The following is a 19,073-nucleotide window of genomic DNA, read 5'->3' on the forward strand; positions in this document are numbered from 1 at the left end:
TTACTCGTTAGGCCGGGCAGCTCCTTACGAACCTCTGGGAGGCTATGGCTCAGGGCAGGGGCACCTCTTTAGGGACAGCTCAGCTCAACTGTGAAACACAAGTGCCCCTAAATCTGGGGGTCACTGGAAGGACCAGTGTAGACAGGATTTGAAGGAGGAAACGTCACCCATTGTGGTCAATATGGGGACGCACTGGGCGGACAGCCTTAGGACACTGACCTAAGATGATGCTCACGAGGCGATGTGGCAACATCCGGGACCGTAGCTGTCTGGGGTGAGGCTCTCCAGCAAAGGGAATGTAAACTAACAGAAGCCTCGAGCACTATCGTGTGCACAGGGCCCACCAAACCTCTCTGCTGGGCATTAAAGACACGCAGAGTAGAACTGCCGGAGGCCCTGTCACTAGATTACCGGAAAACAGATCACCAAAGCCTTCTGGGGATGACCCAGACCTTACCTGAGGGGAAGTGAAAAGGCAGCAAACTGCAACTCTCCTGTGCCAGGCCCCGTGGAGGGAGGGCAGACACTCACGGCCAGGCAGAAGATGGCTGGCCATTTCCTCCTGCTCTGACCATGTGGCTGCTGCACTAAGAGGCTCTGAAGACTTGAAAACAGTCACCTTCAAAAGGTGCCAAGTGCCACTCGGTAGCTTGGGTGGGACTCTGACACAGCCGCTACCTCCCTGGCAGAAGGCCCGAGTGCCAGCTGCTGCTCTGTGAAGAGGCACCGCAGCCTCAACCCCGAGGACAGAGAGGACACGGCCATGCCACACCTGGCCCAGGCTGGCAGTCCAGAGAACTCAGACACCAGCACAAGGGTCTGGCGAAGCTCACGGAAATAAGAGGCTCCCACCAAAGTCCAAATCACCACCAATACATTTATTCAAGGAGAAGGGGTCCTATCTTACCATGAGGGGAGGACTAGACATCAATCAGCCTGCGTAACCCGTGCGTATGCACACACCGCACAGGAGACAACCCTCACACCTGGCGTCACCACTACAGACAAGCGGACGAGGGGATAATCTGAGGGGTCACATGATTTCCCATCAGGAGAAGGCACTGCCCTTGGGTCAGGAAAGTAGTGTTGAGAACAGGGCAGGACACAGCGCCAGCCTCCCAGCACAGGCCCAGGCATGATGGTGCCCTATTTACACAGCAGGAGCGGGTGCCTCTGGCTGAGGGGCGGGTGAGCTGGGCTGGAGGTGGAGGGACCTGATCCCTAAGCCTTGCCTGTGACCTTTGCCTCCACGGCCTTTCTCTGCCCTTGCACAAGACAGACTCAAGTACCTCTGGGCAGGAAGGGGTTCCTCCCCAACACTGCTCCCCCAGGCTTCCCCAGGTCCCAGGTGAACCACCTCCACCAGCCCCACATCTGGACAGACACATGGCAAATATGGACATGAAGCCAGGCTGGGATGGAGTCCCTCAGGCATCCAAGATGACGGGCCCTCACCAGGGGTAGGCCAAGACCCCATAAATGTTTGGTCAGGTGACTTAGGTTACTCCATGGCAAAGCATGACCCTGATGACACCCGGCGGAAAAGCAGGCTGGAGCCACGGAAGAGCTGGCCCTGCGGGAGAAGAGCGGCAGTCAATGGGAGCGAGGCCATACTTCCTTAGAGTAAAAGAAGCTAGGGGCCCAGAGGCCCGGGGTCACATGTAAAAGGTGTGAAGGGACGAGGCGCCATCATGAAAGCAGAGTTGGCCTGCACCAGCAGCCTGGCGGCTCGGGCCTGTACACCCAGCCATGGGGACACTGTGGCAGGAAGACTGCAATTCAGTCTCTGTCTGGGCCACAGGCAAGTTCATGGCCAGCCTGGGCAACGTAGTGAAACCCTGTCTAAAAATAAAAAGTAAAAAGGGGGCTGGGAGCCAGGCGGTGGTAGTGCACATGCCTTTAATCCCAGCACTCATGAGAGGCAGGTAGATCTCTGTGAGTTCGAGGCCAGCCTGGTCTACAGAGTGAGATCCAGGACAGGCTCCAAAACTGCACAGAGAAACCCTGTCTCAAAAAACAAAAAACAAAAAAACAAAATAAAAATAAAGGCACAGGCCCTGAGCCTCAGTCTCATGTGACTTTCACCCCTCAGCCAGAGCTGGGACTACTCAGTACCTACTTTGTACCTACTTAGTGCCTACTTAGTGCCATGCAGCCTTTCTAAAAGGTGAATGTGTGGATGGCTGAGCAGGCGTCTCCCATCTACCCTCTCACAAGCTAGCTCCTCCAGGCGCCTCATCCTCCAGAGCAGCCAAGAGCCGCCACCCCAGCATGCTCACCTGCACACTCAGGTACTTCCAGCAGTGGATCCAGGACTTGAACACAGGGGAATAAGGAGGGAGTCCAGCCTGCAGCCTGTGGAGGAAACAGAGGGGTCCTCAGACACACTGTCAAAGAGGACCGGAGAACTCAGAGGAGCCGCGCCCTATGCCCACCCCAACACCATGCTAACGGCACAGGAAATTATGAGTAGGCAGAGGGGCTGAGGGCTCGCTCATCTGGATGTCCTAGCAGCGTTGGTAGGGGGCCGGGTGGAAGGGTACACACGCACCCACAGTTGTTCACAGCCATGAGATCTCCAACAAGCAGGAAGGGGTAGGTCAGCATGCTTACTGCAATCTGAAAGACAGACGGACGGACATCAGTGCCAGCATGCCCCTCATCGGGCCCCACAGGCCCAGTAAGACCTGCCTCCAGCCCACCCTGGTCCTTAACGGCAGTAAGTGGGACTTACCCCCATCACAAACTTGGTATAGCTCCTGATGGCCAGGGCCTGACTGAACTGCAGACAGAAAGGAAGCAGGTTACCACAGGAATGTTAGGGCAGACTTTAGCTCTGTGGTCCCCTCACCTTGCCTCATCTCACCCTCACAATCCCCTTTTCCAGGCCAGTCCCTCCTGTGCCCTCCCCGTCAGCTGGGAAAGAGGCTGGGAGGCGGAACCAGGCCAGCTGGAGTGCAGGCACTGTGGAGTCTGGGGAAGCGTGTTCATTTGCCACCAGGTGTGACAACCCCACAGGACCCACCTCCCAGGTGTGGCCTACATCTGCTTGACAACACCTTAGCATAGAGCAGTCACAATCTGCTGAGGGATTCCCAAAGGAGAAGACAAGCTTCCACCTAGTGTCCCAGGCCAGAGCCCGGTTCTGGGCATGAAGTGTGTGGTCACTCTGGGCTACTGCCAACCCCAGCTCAGCAAACTTCCACGCCCACTCCTAACGCTTGATTTTCCCAGAAAATAGCTCTCACTAGGAAAGGTGACGGCCTGCCCCTTGGTGTCTTCTCAAGTGGTCATCCCACTACAGGATGCCCACAGCTCTGAGAAGGTAACTCCGGCCTGACAGGTGTGGCAGCCTCTCCAAACCTGAAAGTCTTTACAGGATGCGCCTTCCATACCAGAGCTGACTGCTCAGAAAGGTGTGTAAGCGGCCTGGACAGAGCTGTGCTCCCTGACCCAGACAGCTAGTCAAGGGCCTTGGTGTGGGACACGGATGACTGTCCCGCCTTGCTCTTTCCTGGTCACAGTGCCCGCCCACCCACGCGGCCCCTGAGGTGGAGCCGAGCTGAGGGCACGTCAACATCACTGCAGATGAGGGTGCATCTCCACAAACCACCAAAAGGGCAGTGAAGATCCCCCAACCCAGCCACTGGGCCACCCGTCTCCTCCCATCACAGGCCACCCTCCCCCAGGCTGCCAACCGGAGCCAACAGACACCCCATGGGCCATGACCCCTCCCCTAGCCTTCAAGGTCCGGCCACTCCTGCTGTCAGAATGCCTGGCTTCCAGGAACCCTAACCCGTTGTGGACCCCAATCCTTATCTTGGTTGAACAGAACCTATCAACCCATCAGTGCCCGGGCTTTCTGATGCCTCACCCCTGCAGGTGAGGTCTGTAGACCCCAGCAGCCAGGGCAGGTTGACACCAGGTGGCATCACCTGGCCTGGAATGTTAAACCTGTGCTTTTCCCTTGTCTTCTGTCACAGGGGCCAGGACCAAAGGTCACGGCGGTCATGGAGAGGCACTGTAGGTGTTCTGCTTTTGAGAGCAGAGTCTTCATCTACAGTCTGGGGTGGCCTTGACTGCACAGTTCTCCTACCACGGCCTCCCCAGGCCTGGGGTTACATGCCAGGCCACAGTGGGGCTTTTTGTTTGTTTGTTGAGACAGGGTTTCTCTGTGTAGCCCTGGCTGGTCTTGGACTCAGAGATCCACCTGCTTCTGCCTCCCAAGTGTTGGGATTAAAGGCGTGTGCCACCGCCACCCAACTCACAGTGGGTTTTAAAAACACGAACTATGAAGGACTGTGGCTGTTAGCTGCCTCCTCTCATTTGCTGAGAATTTCGGATAAACTAGGGCCCACATCTAACACTGCAGACATGGAATTCCTTAACTTCCTCTCAGGCAGGGGTCAGCGTAATCTTCCCAGCGCCAGAGACGATTAGGTGTCCCCTCTCACCCCTGAGTCAAGACAATCCCAAAGTCCCAGCCTGTCCCAGACCCTGGGCATCAGCACACACAAAGAAAGGCAAGCCTTGCTCCAACCAACCTGGGAACCTGGATTCTGGTCGTCCCCCAGCCCCCCTGGGGTGTCACTCACGCTGTCGTCCACCAGGTAGGCATTGATGAAGTGGGCCAACAGGTTACAGCCCCACAAGAAAACCACATCGCCCAGGAGGTGAGGGATTAAGCCGCTAAAAAGACAAGGTGGGCAGAGATGAGCAGGGAGGAGACCCAGGAGGCGCCAAGGCTGCCCCCAGCTTACACCTGCAGCACCCAGGCCGGGCCTCAGGAGGGGCCTGGAGGGAGCACTGTTACTACCAGGACAGCAGCGGCCCTCCTCCCTCAAGGAGGACTCAGGTGTCACAGACTAGTTAGCGCTGTCACTAGCTGTTTCCAATCTGCAGAAATCCCGGTGTTATGGTGTGACAGCAGCCACACCCGGCAAATACAGACCACAAAGGTGTGCCTGGCGGCTGGCAGCTTCTCCTGGTCGCTTCATCAGACCAATTCTCAAAGAACCAACCGCTCAATGTCTCTGTCCTCCATCTGGAATGTTCCACCAACAACGCACCACGCAAGTGCTTGCAAGGACAGCTACCGAGCAGTGACAGCCTCTGCGGCAAACCGCTGACTAAATCCGGCTTGGAAGGTGCCCTGTGAAGGTGCCGAGGCACCAGAGACACCAACAGCCAGGTCAGAGCACCTGCTGCTCCTGCAAAGGACCTGACTTGGCTCTAGTTACAGGGACCTGAGGCTTCCTTTGGCCTCCGTGGCTCCTGTGTGCACCCGGTGCACATAAACTTACACAGGCACACACAAAAGCAACAAATACATAAACCTTTTCAAAAGTCTTATATCTGAAAGTCCACGAAGGTGTTAAGTAACATACCAGTGTTTGGAGGGCGGTCAACAAACATCTGGCAGATGCACCACCTCCTTCCCCAGGGGCTGCAGAGAGGCTGTAACCTATATGCATCCCTACTCCAAGATCACACCCAAGAAAACATGTGCTGTGTGGGACCCCTGTCACGAGCTGCACAGTGCTGGGCAGTGTGTCCAAGTCTGATGTACCAGGCACCTGAATCCACATTCTCACATGGGATGTGTGTACAGAGATGGGTTTCTCAACCTTGCCCTACGGCATTTGGAGCTGAGCAACACCTAATTGTCCTCCGCACTTCAGGATGTGTAGCAGCAGCTGGGGTCTGTCTCACATGCCAGTTCTGAAAGCCACAAGATGTCCCTGGACATCACCAACAACCTCCAGGGGCAAATCACCTGTTGAGAAGCACGCTGCCTGTCTCTCTCTATTCCAAGTCACTTCTTGATTAAACACAGACCAGAACACCATCTGACAAACTGGGAAAAGTCACCTGACCAGAACGGTGAGCATGAGCCCAGGATCGGTATGCTGTGCACACGGCCACTGCAGGCCACTGCCTACACCTCCAAGTGGCGAAACAAAAGTCATACTTGTCAGCCCGGCAGTTGGCTGTCTGACGTTCCTTCTTCCTGAATAGTCTGCATGGTCTGAGCTTTCTGCTTTGTGGGTAAGCAAGCTGGGCTAAAGGCCAAGAGTGCTGGGTCTGTGGCCCTCAGGTCACATACCCAGAGACACAGGCCTCTGGGCCTCTGCTAATGGCTGCCCTCTGGAGACACAGGCCCAACAGGGTCAGGTTTTCTGACTTGTCATGAGAAGCTAGAAGCATGGACGTCTGAGCAGATCATCTTGAGCACTCAATGTCCACTAATTGTCAGAACAGAGACCCTGACTGGAGGCAGGGGCCTCACTGCCAGCACCCAATCCTTAGTCCAAGTCCTAGCTTCACAGTGACAACGACACCAAAGACTATGCAGTGCTTCTGAAGACGAGTTCTGTGTCCCTGGCAACCCTGGAGCCCAGACGGGGCCTGGCAGGGGCTGGCTAGCTCCTCTCCCGAGCGTGAGACAGTTCGTGTGTGTGTGTGTGTGTGTGTGTGTGTGTGTGTGTGTGTGTGTGTTTGTGTGTATGTGTGTGTGTTACTGGGTGCAGAGGCCAGGCCCTCAGGCACGCCACACTCTACCACTAACTTACACCCCTTGCCTAGGTCCATTTTCACTTAAGCTGTGACCTGAAAGGGCCGGACAGCTCTGGTCCCCAACATGCCAGGAAGCACAGCACAGCTGGGCAGCAGCTGTTCAACTGTGGCACGCTCTGGTTGGTCGAGGGCAGCAGCTGTGCCAGGAGACTGAGAACACACCTGTCAGCGGACGGAGCCCCGTGTGGCTGTTACAGGGAATAACTCACGTACACGAAGAATCCCAGCGGCCCCTCCTCCTTGAAAATCTTCCCAATGGAGCTCAGAACGCCACTGGGGAGACAAGATGGAGAAGGTCACCTAACGGAAGCCCAGCTTCCAGCCTCACTCAGGTCAGCAGGCACGGGCCAGGACGGGAGGTCTGTCACCAGGAAGAGCCCAAGGGGAGGAGAAAGCTTTCTTCTGGGGCGAGGTGAATGTACACCACTCATGGACACTGGGGCGCCACAACCCACAGGACAGAAGACCTGAAGGCCAGTGAGAACAGGGAGGGGTGGCGAGCAGATGGGACCACCTGACAAGGCAGCAGAGGGGCACTGCAGCCGGAAGACCTGGGGTCAACCCAGGAAAGACTTCAGCCCTCCACACGGCTGCCTGGGGTCTAGAGTCCTGCCTGCCGTGCAGCCGGCTGGAGAGCAGATGGCAGGCTGGACTTCCTGGCTCCAGAGCCACCTCTGTGACCTGTGGCTGGAAATGTCAGCTGGCCCGCACAGAGGTGCTGCAAGGCCCAGGTGGAAAAGGCAGGCGTACAAGCCCGGCTAGCTAGAGCCGGTCGCGGGCTCCCAGCCCCACCACACTCTATGTTCTGCTCGTGACAGTGGCCTGATCCACTGGGGCTTCAGCCAAGCTGTCCCCTCGGGTCGTTTACCAACCTTACATCTCAGTCTAGGGAATCAACTCCCATGAGTGAACCCAGAGCCAAGTATCCTGGCCACAGACAACAACTGAAGCCCGGAAACAGCAGCGGAAAAGGCTGTGCGCTCGGGCCATGGGCTTCCTGGCCTGAGCTGAACTGGGCAGCTTCTCAGTGGAGGATGAGAGAGCAGAAAGCCAGGTTTGGGGAGTTCAGGAGTTTGGGGAGCCCAGCTCACACCTAACCCAAGCAGACTCCAGCACAGGGAAACGAGGCTCGCAAGGCAGCAGGCTCATTTAGAGACTCAAGTGAGCCGAGGACAGAAGCCCCCGCACATTCCTCAGAAGCGAGGCAGCCATCAAGCTATCCCCCAGAGTCAGAGGAGTACAGACAGCCAAGAGTTACCCACCTGTACTTGGCCTCCCGTCCCACAAACTGCACCATGCAGCGCATTGAGATGACTGAGGAAAGAGAAAACATTGGGGTGACCGGTGGGGGGAGCCAAGGGCTGGGCACCCTACCCCTGGGGTGTCCAGTGCACAGCAGCCCCTGTGCCACACAGCTCAGGAGGGATGGGCCTCAGAGCCCAAAGCCACAGCATCACCTGTGCCTGGGACGGGCCCCAGCCAGTCTCCAGTCACACCTTGAATCTTCCCAGTCATCTACCATTGCTTACATTGTGTCCAGGAGGGGCCGGCCTACACCCGCCCACCTGTGCTGCAGTGGGCCCAGCGGCAATGTCCTTACCGTGTAAAGGATGGGCCAGCATGCGCGACACACACTGCATCATCATTTCATAGGATGTCTGCAAGAGGAGGGTGGGCACCATCAGGCTGGTATCCACAGGGAGATACAAGCGGCCTCAGTCTACCACAGAGGCTGCCCACGCCCACCCTACACCTCCCCGAGGTGCGCTGCCATCCTGGGCCAGAGCTGCTTCAAAGGCATTTTTAGGGAGGGAGTCCCCTGCAGTGTCCAGCCAAGCCTCCTTCCACCTGGCAAACTTAATGGCCCAGCCGACTGGGGGTGAGAAGTCTCCTCCCTGTCCCTTGACACCAACCTCTTTCACAACTTTCTTCAGCGACGTCTTCATGTCGTCCTTATTGGAAACCTGCTCGATCTCGTCTGGAGGGAAAACCTGACCGCAAACACAAAGCGGCCGAAGGAAAAGAGAGCCATGAATCACACACGAGTGGGGGGGGGGGGGAGCGCGGGGCGGGGGGGCCTCGGGCCACGCACTGGAGTCTGCGTGGGGACGTGGGACCAGGGCCGGCGGGCTGCACCGGACAGTGACGGGAGCCGGGGGAACCCTGGGCAACGGCTCACCTTCTTCATACTGCCCCGGGTCACGGTGGACAGGGCGTTGGACATGAGGCGGGGACTCAGGCCCCGGAACAGCCCTATCTTCCCATCCACCTGCACGATGTACTTGGCTGTAAGAAGGCAAAGGGGGCGGTGTCACGCCCAGCCCGGGACACCCACGGCTGGACCACACACCCAGACCAGTTGTTTCCCAATCCCTGCTGAATGCAGCCAGAGTGTGTGTCCAGGGCCTGACACAAGCCAGCTCCGACCCCAAGTGTCATCTGACCTGTCTCTTGGTAAACCGTTCCAACGTTCTTCTGACAAATAAGCCCATCTGACTTCTTCCTTTCTTTTCTTGAGCTTTGAAAACTACTTGGCAAACTCAACTGTCTGTCTCAACTCAGCAGCTGGAATGCTGTAATCCAAAACCAACTTCAGCTGCTTATGAAGTGTTTTACTTGGGGCGGGGGTGGGGTGCCCCCAGGCAGAGATGACCTTCCCTACCTGAGGGAGGGGGAAAGGACGGGGATGGCTAGGCAGGTCTCCGGAGTGGCCAGGACACCACAGCCCGCTACCATGCTGTGCTGTATCTAGGACGCCCTCTGGCACCTGCTGGCTTCTGTTAATAAGGGACAGGTAGAAATAAAGTGGCACTGGGAGGCCCTGGGTGGTCGGCAGTGGGGACTCCTGTCCCACGGCTGTAGTTCAGACAGGGGCATGTCTTGCAGTCCTACTCTGCATTTCACCCCCGTTCAAGAACGTGATGTTTCTCTGAACCCTGGAAGCCAACAGACTCTTCCCTTAATACGATCCCCTTTCAGACCTGTGACGTCAGCTCTCTAGCAACACACACAGGCAGTGACGAGCATGTGTGCCCTTTTCTCCTCAGCAGGCAGCTGGCGGGTGACTCCACGTCACACCCAGCCAGGGCTTCCGGGGACAGGGCAGTGCACCTGTTACCTGTACAGCTTCCTGAGAAGGGAGGGCAGGGAGGGGAGAGCTGGGGAAGGGGACGAGGGTGCCGGGGGCTGGGCAATGACTCAGTGCAGAGCTGCTCTACTCCAGACTAAGGGGCAGGCTCGGGCAGAGCCTCAGTGCGGCTGCCAGAGAACCAGCTCCAGGATTTGCCCACTTCTCTGCTGAGCTGTCAAGTAAAAAGAGACAGCAAGGTCCACAGAGGCCCTCTCAGGAACTGCCCCTGTTCCACCACCTCACGACCTTTCTGCGGAGTCTGCAAACCCCCAGGGATTCCAGCCTTACACCACAGAATGTCCACAGCTGTGAGGCTCTCCGCTACAGTGTGGGGGAGGAGGAGACACTGGCCAGACAGTTCCAGACAGTTCCTGACAGCCGGCACTTCCTGACTCAGGAGCAGCCAGTATCCAGAGGAGCCCAGCAGACATCTGCTCTTGACATCTGATCTGAAACATTTCTAAAACCTGGGTGGGGGCGCCTCAGAACCTGGCTCACGCTAGCAGGAGGCCCTTAGATAAAGGTCAGGATGGTCCCATGTGAATAGGCGTGACCTCAGACATGAGTCCTTCCTAATGGCGCTGGCAGCCATAGGCCAATCTGAGAAAGCAGGGTGGCCACATGCCTGTGTTCATTATCTTTGTGTCCAATGGTGGGTGGGGGCGCTCGACTTCCATGGTTCCCCTCTTCCCCTACACCACGGATCTTGAAATAAATACACACTTCCCCACGAAATGGCCATTCTGCCTGGCCCTAGACGCTGCACCCGGAACCGGGGGCAGAACTGGAAAGGAACCTGACCTGTGACTCTGCCACCGACAAGTGTGTGTTGGAGAAGGCGGCTCAGAGGTCAAGAACCAGGTTATGTAGCAGGGGAGACTCGCAAAGAACATTCTAGAACCAGCCAAATGGGTAAGAGAGGTCCAGAATGGGACTCAGGCAAGTAAACTCAGAAAAGCACTTTAAGAAGATCCCTCATGCTGGCGGGAGGGGACAGGGAGGCACAGCTGTGGCAGACCCTACCATGCCCTAGCCAGCTGTCCCCCACAGGCCTGGGGACAAGAGCAAAGACAGAGAGGTGGGATTCAGTGAGGAAGCTGGGCAGTTAGTGTCCCTTTGTCTCCACAGTACAGTAGGGCTAGAGCAGGAGAGCATAGACAAGCTCACGTATCTGTATAGAATCTACCACCCCCCACGGTTCTAGAACCAGCCTAGGTCCTGCAGCCCCCACAGGCTCCCACCCAACTCCTGCTACCTCGGGCCACTCTCAGGTCCCCTCCTTAGAGCTGGCACAGGCTCCCAGGGCTGGCTGGGCCTGTGGCACTCACCGTAGGTGAAGAAGCTTGGCAGGTAGAGGACCTTCCTCCCCAGCACGTTGGTCCCAAGGGTGGGGGGCATCGGCTCATGACCCACCTTCAGAATCAAGAGACAAAACCAAGGGTCATTGGAAGGCAGCTTGCCGCTTCCTCCCACACATGCTGAGGCTGTTCCCACCTCCCTGGGAGCATCAGCTGGTAGTCTTCATCAATGCCTCGTCTTAGGTCCCACCCTGGCCCCAATCTAAATCACACACCCTCCACAACCTCCATGGTAGAGGATCTCAATGCAGACTCTGCTTTTATTTGATTATTTAAGAGCCTTTTACTACATTTTACAATCTTACCCGTTTTTGTTTTGTTTAAAGATTTATTTATTTATTATGTATACAGAAGAGGGCACCAGATCTCACTACAGATGGTTGTGAGCCACCATGTGGTTGCTGGGAATTGAACTCAGGACCCCTGGAAGAGCAGTCAGTACTCTTAACTGCTGAGCCATCTCTCCAGCCCAATCTTACCCGTTATTATCGGGTGCATGATGGGAGGAGAGGGAATGAGACGTGCGTGGTCAGGGACAACTCTGGGGAGTCGATTCTCTTCTTCCACCCTTAGGTGGTTCCAGGGACAGAACTGTTTGTTTTGTGTCCCTGTGTGTTTGTGTACGCGCACACACATCATGGTGTGCGTATGAAGGTCAGAGGACAACTTGCATGGGTTGGCTTTCCTCTTCCACCACGTAGGTCTTTGGGTTCAGTTCAGGTGTCTTTACCCACCGCGGCATCTCACTGGCCCAGAAACACACCTAAGGTTTTGTTTGTTTGTTTGTTTGTTTGTTTTTCAAGACAGGCCCTTGCTGTCTTGGAACTCACCCTGTAGACCAGGCTGGCCTCGAGCTCAGGGTTCTGGGGATTTACCTCAGGTCATCCATCACACTTGACAGCAAGTGTCTTTACCTGCTGAGCCAATTCGCTGACTGGAAGCACCCATTTTTAAGGGCTCCCTCTCTAGTCTCCTCTGAGACTGAATCTGCTAACTCCCATCTTCAGGATAAACTTCATCCCAGCCTAATTCACAGCACACTGAGAAAACAGCAGCCTTGGGTCTCAGGCCCGGGCGCAGACAGCTCCGCTCCACCTCCCCCAATTCCTCTAAGTCTACTGTAGATACCTCCCCACCTGTCCCTGCCAGGCCCAGGCTTAGCAAGTACAGCCTCAAACTCACCTGCTTAACTGGGTTCTAATCCCAGTCACCCTGTATCCCTGGGACCAAATGACCCTGGTTTCCACACGTCATCTAACCTTTCACTGTACAGCAGTGCGTTACATCCGGAGGAGAATCTGTCAGGCCCACAGATGGGCAGCCAGAGGACAGAGTCATCCATACCTACATGAGGCCCCTGCGGAGGGGCCAGGGTGCTAATATTTTGCCAATCAATGAGAAACTCTGCTGCCAGCAGGGTGGGAGGGTACACACCAGAGCCTAAGTGGGGGTGAGGACTACCACACTTGGCACGAGGGAGCACCCTAGCCTTGTGCCCTCAGCAGACTGGGGGCACCTGTTGGATGCAGCAGAGGACACAGCCCACAGGACAGGAGGCAAGGCCTTGTGAACTGCACTGGGCCCTTGCTGGCTGCTGCTGCTTCATTACGGAGGTGTTTCCTCCAAGTTCACATTATTCCTGTGGGCGTGGCTCTGAGACATACTGAAGATGACTGATTAAAAATGTTTTTTTGTTTGTTTGTTTGTTTGTTTGTTTTTTGGTTTTTCTGAGACAGGGTTTCTCTGTGTAGCTTTGCGCCTTTCCTGGATCTCGCTCAGTAGACCAGACTGGCCTCTAACTCACAGAGATCCGCCTGGCTCTGCCTCTGTTTCCCGAGTGCTGGGATTAAAGGCGTGCGCCACCACTGCCTGGCTAGAAATGTTTTCATGATTTTATTACTGTTGTGTAGGTGGAGGTTGGAGGACACCTTCCGAGTCAGGTTTTCTCTTGTCACCTAGACTGTAAGTTCCAGGGATTGAACTCACATCCTCAGGCTTGATCAAAAAGTGACCTGTCTGCCGCTAACCATCTCACAGACCCCGATTGTAAGTTTCAAAATCCCTTTATTGTGAAGTCTTTAAAATAAAAAAAGTGGGGCTGGAGAAATGGCTCAGTGGTTAAGAACACCGACTGCTCTTTCAGAGGTCCTGAGTTCAATTCCCAGCAACCACGTGGTGGCTCACAACCATCTGTAATGAGATCTGATGCCCTCTTCCGGCCTGCAGGGACACATGCAGGCAGAATACTGTATACATAATAAATAAATAAATCTTTAAAAAAATAAATAAATAAAATAAAATAAATAAAAAAAAGTGCAGCTCACAGGGGCTTATCCAGAAAAGAGTCAGGTGACCCAGGCAACAGTTTTCCCTTCCAGAGCTTTTCTTGTAGATCTGAAGTTCGCCATCTTCAAGTAGTGGTGGTCCTTCCTTTGTGCTCCCAACTTCAGGGCCCAGGCTCTGGCTATTGTGAAGTCTGCCCAGTCTTACCACTACAACTCTAAACCAGCCCTGAAACCTGGCCCCCCAGCCACACATCCTCATGGCGCCCAAATCCGCTGAGTGCACTGTCCTTATTTTTCCACAGACAGGGTTTTCTCTCTGTGTAGACGAGGCTGGCCTCAAACTCAGAGATCTGCCTGCCTCTGCATCCGGAGTGCTGAGATCAAAGGTGTGCGCCACCACCGCCTGGCGGGGAGTCTGTTTTCTTAATGGCCACTGGGTTACCATCAAAGGCACACTGCTAACTATGGTCGAGTTCTAAATGATCTGTTCCCAAGTCATGCTCACCCAAATGTGTTTCTAGGTGTCCTGACCACATCCAACACTGTGACCCTGGACCTAATACCAGCAGAGCCAGTTCCCCGTCTCTCTTCAAGTCTGTACCACCCCCACCCTAACACCCACGTGCCTTGATCTAAGGCCTTGTGTTGTATTCCCCTCAATGTAGGCAACCTCCATCTAGCACTGCACACCTGCTCCCTGCAGAAGACAACCTGTCACTATTATTACTTTTTTTTTTCAGTGTTACTGATTGCCAAGCTACAGCCATTAAGCTCTCTCCAGGAAGTTGTCACCCCCAGCAGACCTGTCTGGTTCATACCCACCTGCCACCGAGTTCTCCTCAGCCTTGGGCTCCCACTTACTCTCCAGGCCCTTTTCCAAAACCCTTTCATGTCATTCTTTTTTCAAACCCATATACTAATGCCACCAGGGTCCCAACGATAAGCCACTTCCCCACTGCCCTCCCATGAAGCCCACCCATTCCTGGCACCCAGCAGCCTCCCACCCCCATCCCAACCCCCCCACCCAGACACTCCACCTGCCATCCCAAAGTCCACATTCAACTCTCACCTCATCAGCTGCCAGCACCCCTGCAGCTCAACTCAAAATACCTCCAAAGCTCAGTGTCTCTCCTAAGCTGAGGCCTGGTGTGGCTGTAAACCCTAATGTTGTAAATGCCCCATCAGCCACCTCCAAATCTGTCACAGTTGGAGGCCCGATGGCCCTGATTGCATCTTCTCATTCCTTGTCATATTTTCTAGTCAAACTCCAAATTCTACTATCCCCATGCCTCAGACGCCAGAGCGTCAAGGATTCCCATTCCCAAGGCCTTCTCATTCCAAACGTATTTCTGATTCTCTCAGTTCTATTACAAGGACAGCAAAATCTCACACCCACTTGCCTTAAATCAAAGCTCAGATCTTAGCTGGGTGTCCATCTCAGTTTTCACTACCCATCCTCCACTCCTCTGAACTGGAAAATTCTAGACTACATACATCTTTGGGTATCAGTCTGAGCCTGAACTATGCCAATCAAAACTGCCCCCCCCCATCACACCCACCCAATTCTGCCAAATGCACGCCTTCTTCCAACCCCCCACCCCCTTTATCCTCCCCTCATTCTCTTCTGGACTGCATTGCTGGCAACAAGCAAAAACGTCAGGCGCCCGAGCATCCTTGAGTCCAGACATCCCTACCTTTGCTCCAGTTTTCGCCGGCCCTTACCTATTGTGCCTATCCCACTGCCCTTTCTGCCAATTCCCAACCCACGCAGACACAATCCCTGCAATTCCATTTCCTTCCTCCCCTAAATGCGTCATCCCCTTCCCCCTAAAAGCCGCCTCCTGGCTCCCCTCTCCAGACACGTCGCTGCCACGGCTCCACTCCCCCAATGCGGAGGCCCCTCCTCCCACCAAATCTGTCGTCGCCATCAAATCCACAGCCCCCTTCTCAAGTAAACCGATAGCTCTTCCCTGCTGCATTCTTTCCCTCCTAAATTTTTGGCCCTGGTGCCCACTCCTTTGTCCCTCAAAGCGCTTTTATCCATCCCTATAAATCCAGAGCCCCGTTGTCCTCTGCTTCAAATGGACTCACCTTTTAAACACTTAGCTTTCGTCCCCAGCCCTCCTCTACCCGTTCACCAAAACTTCTCGGCCCTCCCCCAATTCTGTGGCTTCTTCCCGCACCCCAAATCCATCACCCTTCGGAATCACAAGCCCACTGCCTCCGACTATTTATCTCCCACATCTTATCGTCCTTCCCTGCACCCCCAAATCCCTTCCTATCCCACGTCCGTCACTCATGTCTGTCTTTGCTTCTTCCCTGCACCCCCAAATCTCTTCCTAGCTCACGTCTGTCACTCACGTCCCTTAGCCCCCTCCCTGCACCTCCAAATCCCCTCCTTTCCCACATCTGTCACTCAGGTCCCTTAGCCCCCTCCCTGCACCCCCACCCCGCACACCCCATCGCCATCCTTCCGCGGCGGCCCCTCCCCCCGCCCCACCTGGATCAGCAGCTTCACGTAGAGCAGCGGGTGGCTGAGGGCCGTCACGCCCGCGCCCAGCGCCACAAACAGCGCCTCGGTGGTCGGGGCGTTGTCCCCGGAGCCCGGACCCCCCGCGCCGCCGTCCATCCTGCGCGCCGACGGCTGAGCCGCGGGCCGGGGGTGGCGAGGGTGCGCGCGGTGCGCGGGCGGCGGATCGCGAGCGCGGGCCTCGACTCCCGCCGGCGCGCCGCCGCGAGCTCCCGCTCCAGCTCCGGCTCCCGCCATCCCCGCGGCGCCGCCGGGAGCCCAAGGCGCCACTTCCGGGTCCGAAGCCCCCATGGCGCCAGGCGGCGAGGTCACTCCCCGTCACGTGGTATGACCACGCCCCCTCGAGCGTCAAGGGGCGGGGCCGGGCAGCACCACTCCCGCCGCGGGGGGAGGGGGCGTGGCTGGCTGGCGTGCGGGATCCAGCGGTGCTTGGCCGCCGGGCCCCACCTCGCCCGGAGCCCATTCTTTGCAGCTCCCGGCCCGCCTCTTTGCGGACCAGGTCTGTCACCGCAGTTGTGCCTAGTGATCAGCGCCTCTGCGGCCTCCTCTGCACACACTGCCTCTGCACCCCTGCAGCGCGCTCCCCGGGCCTGAGTGGAAACCCCTCAGTATTTGAGTAACTTATGGCTGATGAGGGTTGGGAGCACCCCCGGCATGTGCACTTGCGCAGGCCCCGTGCTGGGTGCGTTTTGTTGCTAAATAACTAGGCCTGGAGCTGCTCTAGTCTGGTGCCTGGAGCACAGAGCTTCGTGTGGCTTAAGTGCAATCCTCACAGCCACCTTCCAGGAAGGCGCTCACCCCGGCGAGTGTCTTGTTTGTAACGGGCTCCCATCTTTGAGCAAGCCCAGCAGCGCTCTGCTAATAGTACGCTGCCCAACAATAGAGCTTTCTGGTAAATGGACCTTAGAGTCAGCAGGGATCCGGACCCTTTGCCTGCCCTTATTCTGTAGCTAGTTCGTTCCTGAGGAAGTTCTTTAGTCAGATGTCTGCACCCCTTCCTGATTGCCCACAGAAAAAAGCCCATCGCTACCGCCACCCCCACCACTTCTGACAAGAAACCTTTGTCATTTTCAAAACCTTACAGTTTCCCCTCATAGTGGGCTCCCTCCACCCCCAATTCTGCTCCCCTAATCCAGGCTTGTCCATTCTTGCACTCCAGAAGGGGCGGGGGGAGGGAGGGTTCAGTTCCCTGTGTCATCAAGCCTTCCACCTTCTCCCAGAAGGACTTTAAATGATTTCCTCTTGCCTGGATTCTGATTTAGTTTTTTCATGCGGACCTTCAAAGTCAAGTTCACAGCCCAGCATTATACCCGGAAGACCGGTTTCCAGGGATGGGGGAAGGGGCAGGATTTGCCTCGCCTTCCTGACACCTCCCCACACAAATCTTTTCCTTCCGTGGGCTTTTCCTCTGCATTTCCCCCAGCGCCTTGTTTTTCCGTCTGAATTTAACTGCCCACCATTGGGCTCTGTGTTTGTCTGGCTCTTTCAGCCTGTGGCTCCCTGTAAGGGAACTGCATTGTGTTGTCTGGAATTAATGTCTGTCTTCCACGACCCCAAATATAGGGAAGTCATTCCTAAGTGAATGAACCAGACAAAGAAACTTAAGTGCAAACAATCCAGTGTGGTGGCTCACACCTGTAAATCCAGCAGTACTCAGGTGGTGGAGGCAGCAGCAGCAGGAGTTCAAGGCCACCCTGTTCACTCAGTTACATCAATTTCCTTGACAGCAATTGATAGCTGGGTGTTGGCAATCACAGGCTCTTTCCTTCACATCTTTTTTCTTTTCTCTCTTTTTTTTTTTTTCTTTCTTTTTTGGTTTTTCAAGACAGGGTTTCTCTGTATAGTTTTGGTGCCTGTCCTGGATCTCACTCTGTATACCAGGCTGGCCTCGAACTCACAGAAGAGTGCTGGGATTAAAGGCGTGCGCCGCCGCCGCCGCCGCCGCCGCCGCCGCCGCCGCTGCCGCCGCCGCCGCCGCCCCCACCACCACCTGACTCGTTCACATCTTAGTTACTAATATGAACTCAAGATACAAACCACACTGTAATTGTGTGTGTGTGTGTGTTACAAAATGACTTCAAAGGCTTACAAAGGCCACAGAGTTCAAGGACTTTAAAGAGGCATTAGAGGCAGAGAAAGTCACTTCTGAGGTTAGATATTAACCAGTCTGAGAGCTGCTGAGGAAGTGCGGAGAGCAGGAGGGTTGCGGGTCTAGCAGAGAGAGTGGAGTTGCTAAGGACTGGGTCCAGGCAGATAAGCAGATAGCTGGAGAGATGGCAGTTCAAACAGGCTGTACCAACACTGGAGAGCCAGCCGAGCTGAAGCCCCTGGGGCTGCTGGGAGTTCTGTTTGTCTGTCCCTTGACATATATACTGATTGGTCAAACCGTAAGTGCGCCCTCCACTGTTAAGTGGAGGCTGCGTCCTTTCCTGGTCTGGCGTGCTAAATTCTGAGGCCTGTTTTATGTTCTGTGCATGAGTGCTTTGTCTGCATTTATATTTCTGTGCATCACATTGTGGGCCTGGTATCCAGGGAGGTCAGATGGTCGGGAGCTGAGAACTGAACCCAGGCCGTCTGTAAGAGTGACAAGAGAGCTTGCTGGCTGGGCGATCTCTCCAGCCCTTACTATGGCTTTAGTGTGCCCATGTGCCCGTAGGTTCCCATTCTGCTTTGGTAAGTTTCCAGGTGGGGACTCCTTACATTTAGGAATCAGCTATTTGTCTCTGCCATGTGGGTAGTGCTGCCCGGGCAGTGGCTGAATGGTCTTGGAGAGAGCTGTAGTTCAAGCACACTGCTGAGAAAGATTGCTGGGGAATACAGAGTTTATTAGAGATGTTGGTGGGCAGTGGTGGCGCACGCCTTTAATCCCAACATTTGGGAGGCCGGGAGGCGGAGGCAGGTGGATCTCTGTGAGTCTGAGGCCATCCTGGTCTACAGAGTGAGTTCCAGGACAGCCAGGACTACACAGAGAAACCCTGTTCTAAAACAAAACAAAACAAACAACAACAAAAAAAAACCCACAACAACAACAAAAAACTGACCCTGTCCCAAAAGACACAAACAAGGCCAATGATATGGTTTAGTGGGTAAAAATGTTTGCTGCCAAGCCTGATGACCTGAATTTGATCCCCAGACCCACATGGTAGGAGAGAATCCACTCTTGCAAGTGTTCCTCTGACCTCTGTTCACACCCA

At 55.4% G+C, this 19,073-nt stretch overlaps 1 protein-coding gene across 2 annotated transcripts; it reads right to left on the reverse strand.

Annotated features, from left to right (window-relative positions):
- Positions 1 to 857: 857 nt before the first annotated feature.
- Mtch1 (mitochondrial carrier 1) lies at positions 858 to 16,170 on the reverse strand. 2 transcript variants are annotated; one of them, XM_059282020.1, is made up of 12 exons: positions 15,850 to 16,170; positions 11,035 to 11,119; positions 8,756 to 8,862; positions 8,490 to 8,567; positions 8,177 to 8,234; positions 7,839 to 7,890; positions 6,790 to 6,849; positions 4,596 to 4,689; positions 2,735 to 2,782; positions 2,552 to 2,619; positions 2,280 to 2,355; positions 858 to 1,573 (listed from the first exon to the last, which is right to left on the reverse strand). In XM_059282020.1, the coding sequence occupies exons 1-12, from the start codon at positions 16,168 to 16,170 to the stop codon at positions 1,502 to 1,504; spliced, it is 1,119 nt and encodes a 372-aa protein (XP_059138003.1). In that variant the 3' UTR covers positions 858 to 1,501. The 2 variants fall into 2 exon arrangements, with proteins under 2 accessions (XP_059138003.1, XP_059138002.1); XM_059282019.1 differs by having other exon boundaries at positions 4,545 to 4,689.
- Between the last annotated feature and the right edge of the window lie 2,903 nt (positions 16,171 to 19,073).

This window comes from Peromyscus eremicus, chromosome 16_21 (genome assembly GCF_949786415.1).
Source record: "Peromyscus eremicus chromosome 16_21, PerEre_H2_v1, whole genome shotgun sequence".
Lineage (NCBI taxonomy): Eukaryota > Metazoa > Chordata > Mammalia > Rodentia > Cricetidae > Peromyscus > Peromyscus eremicus.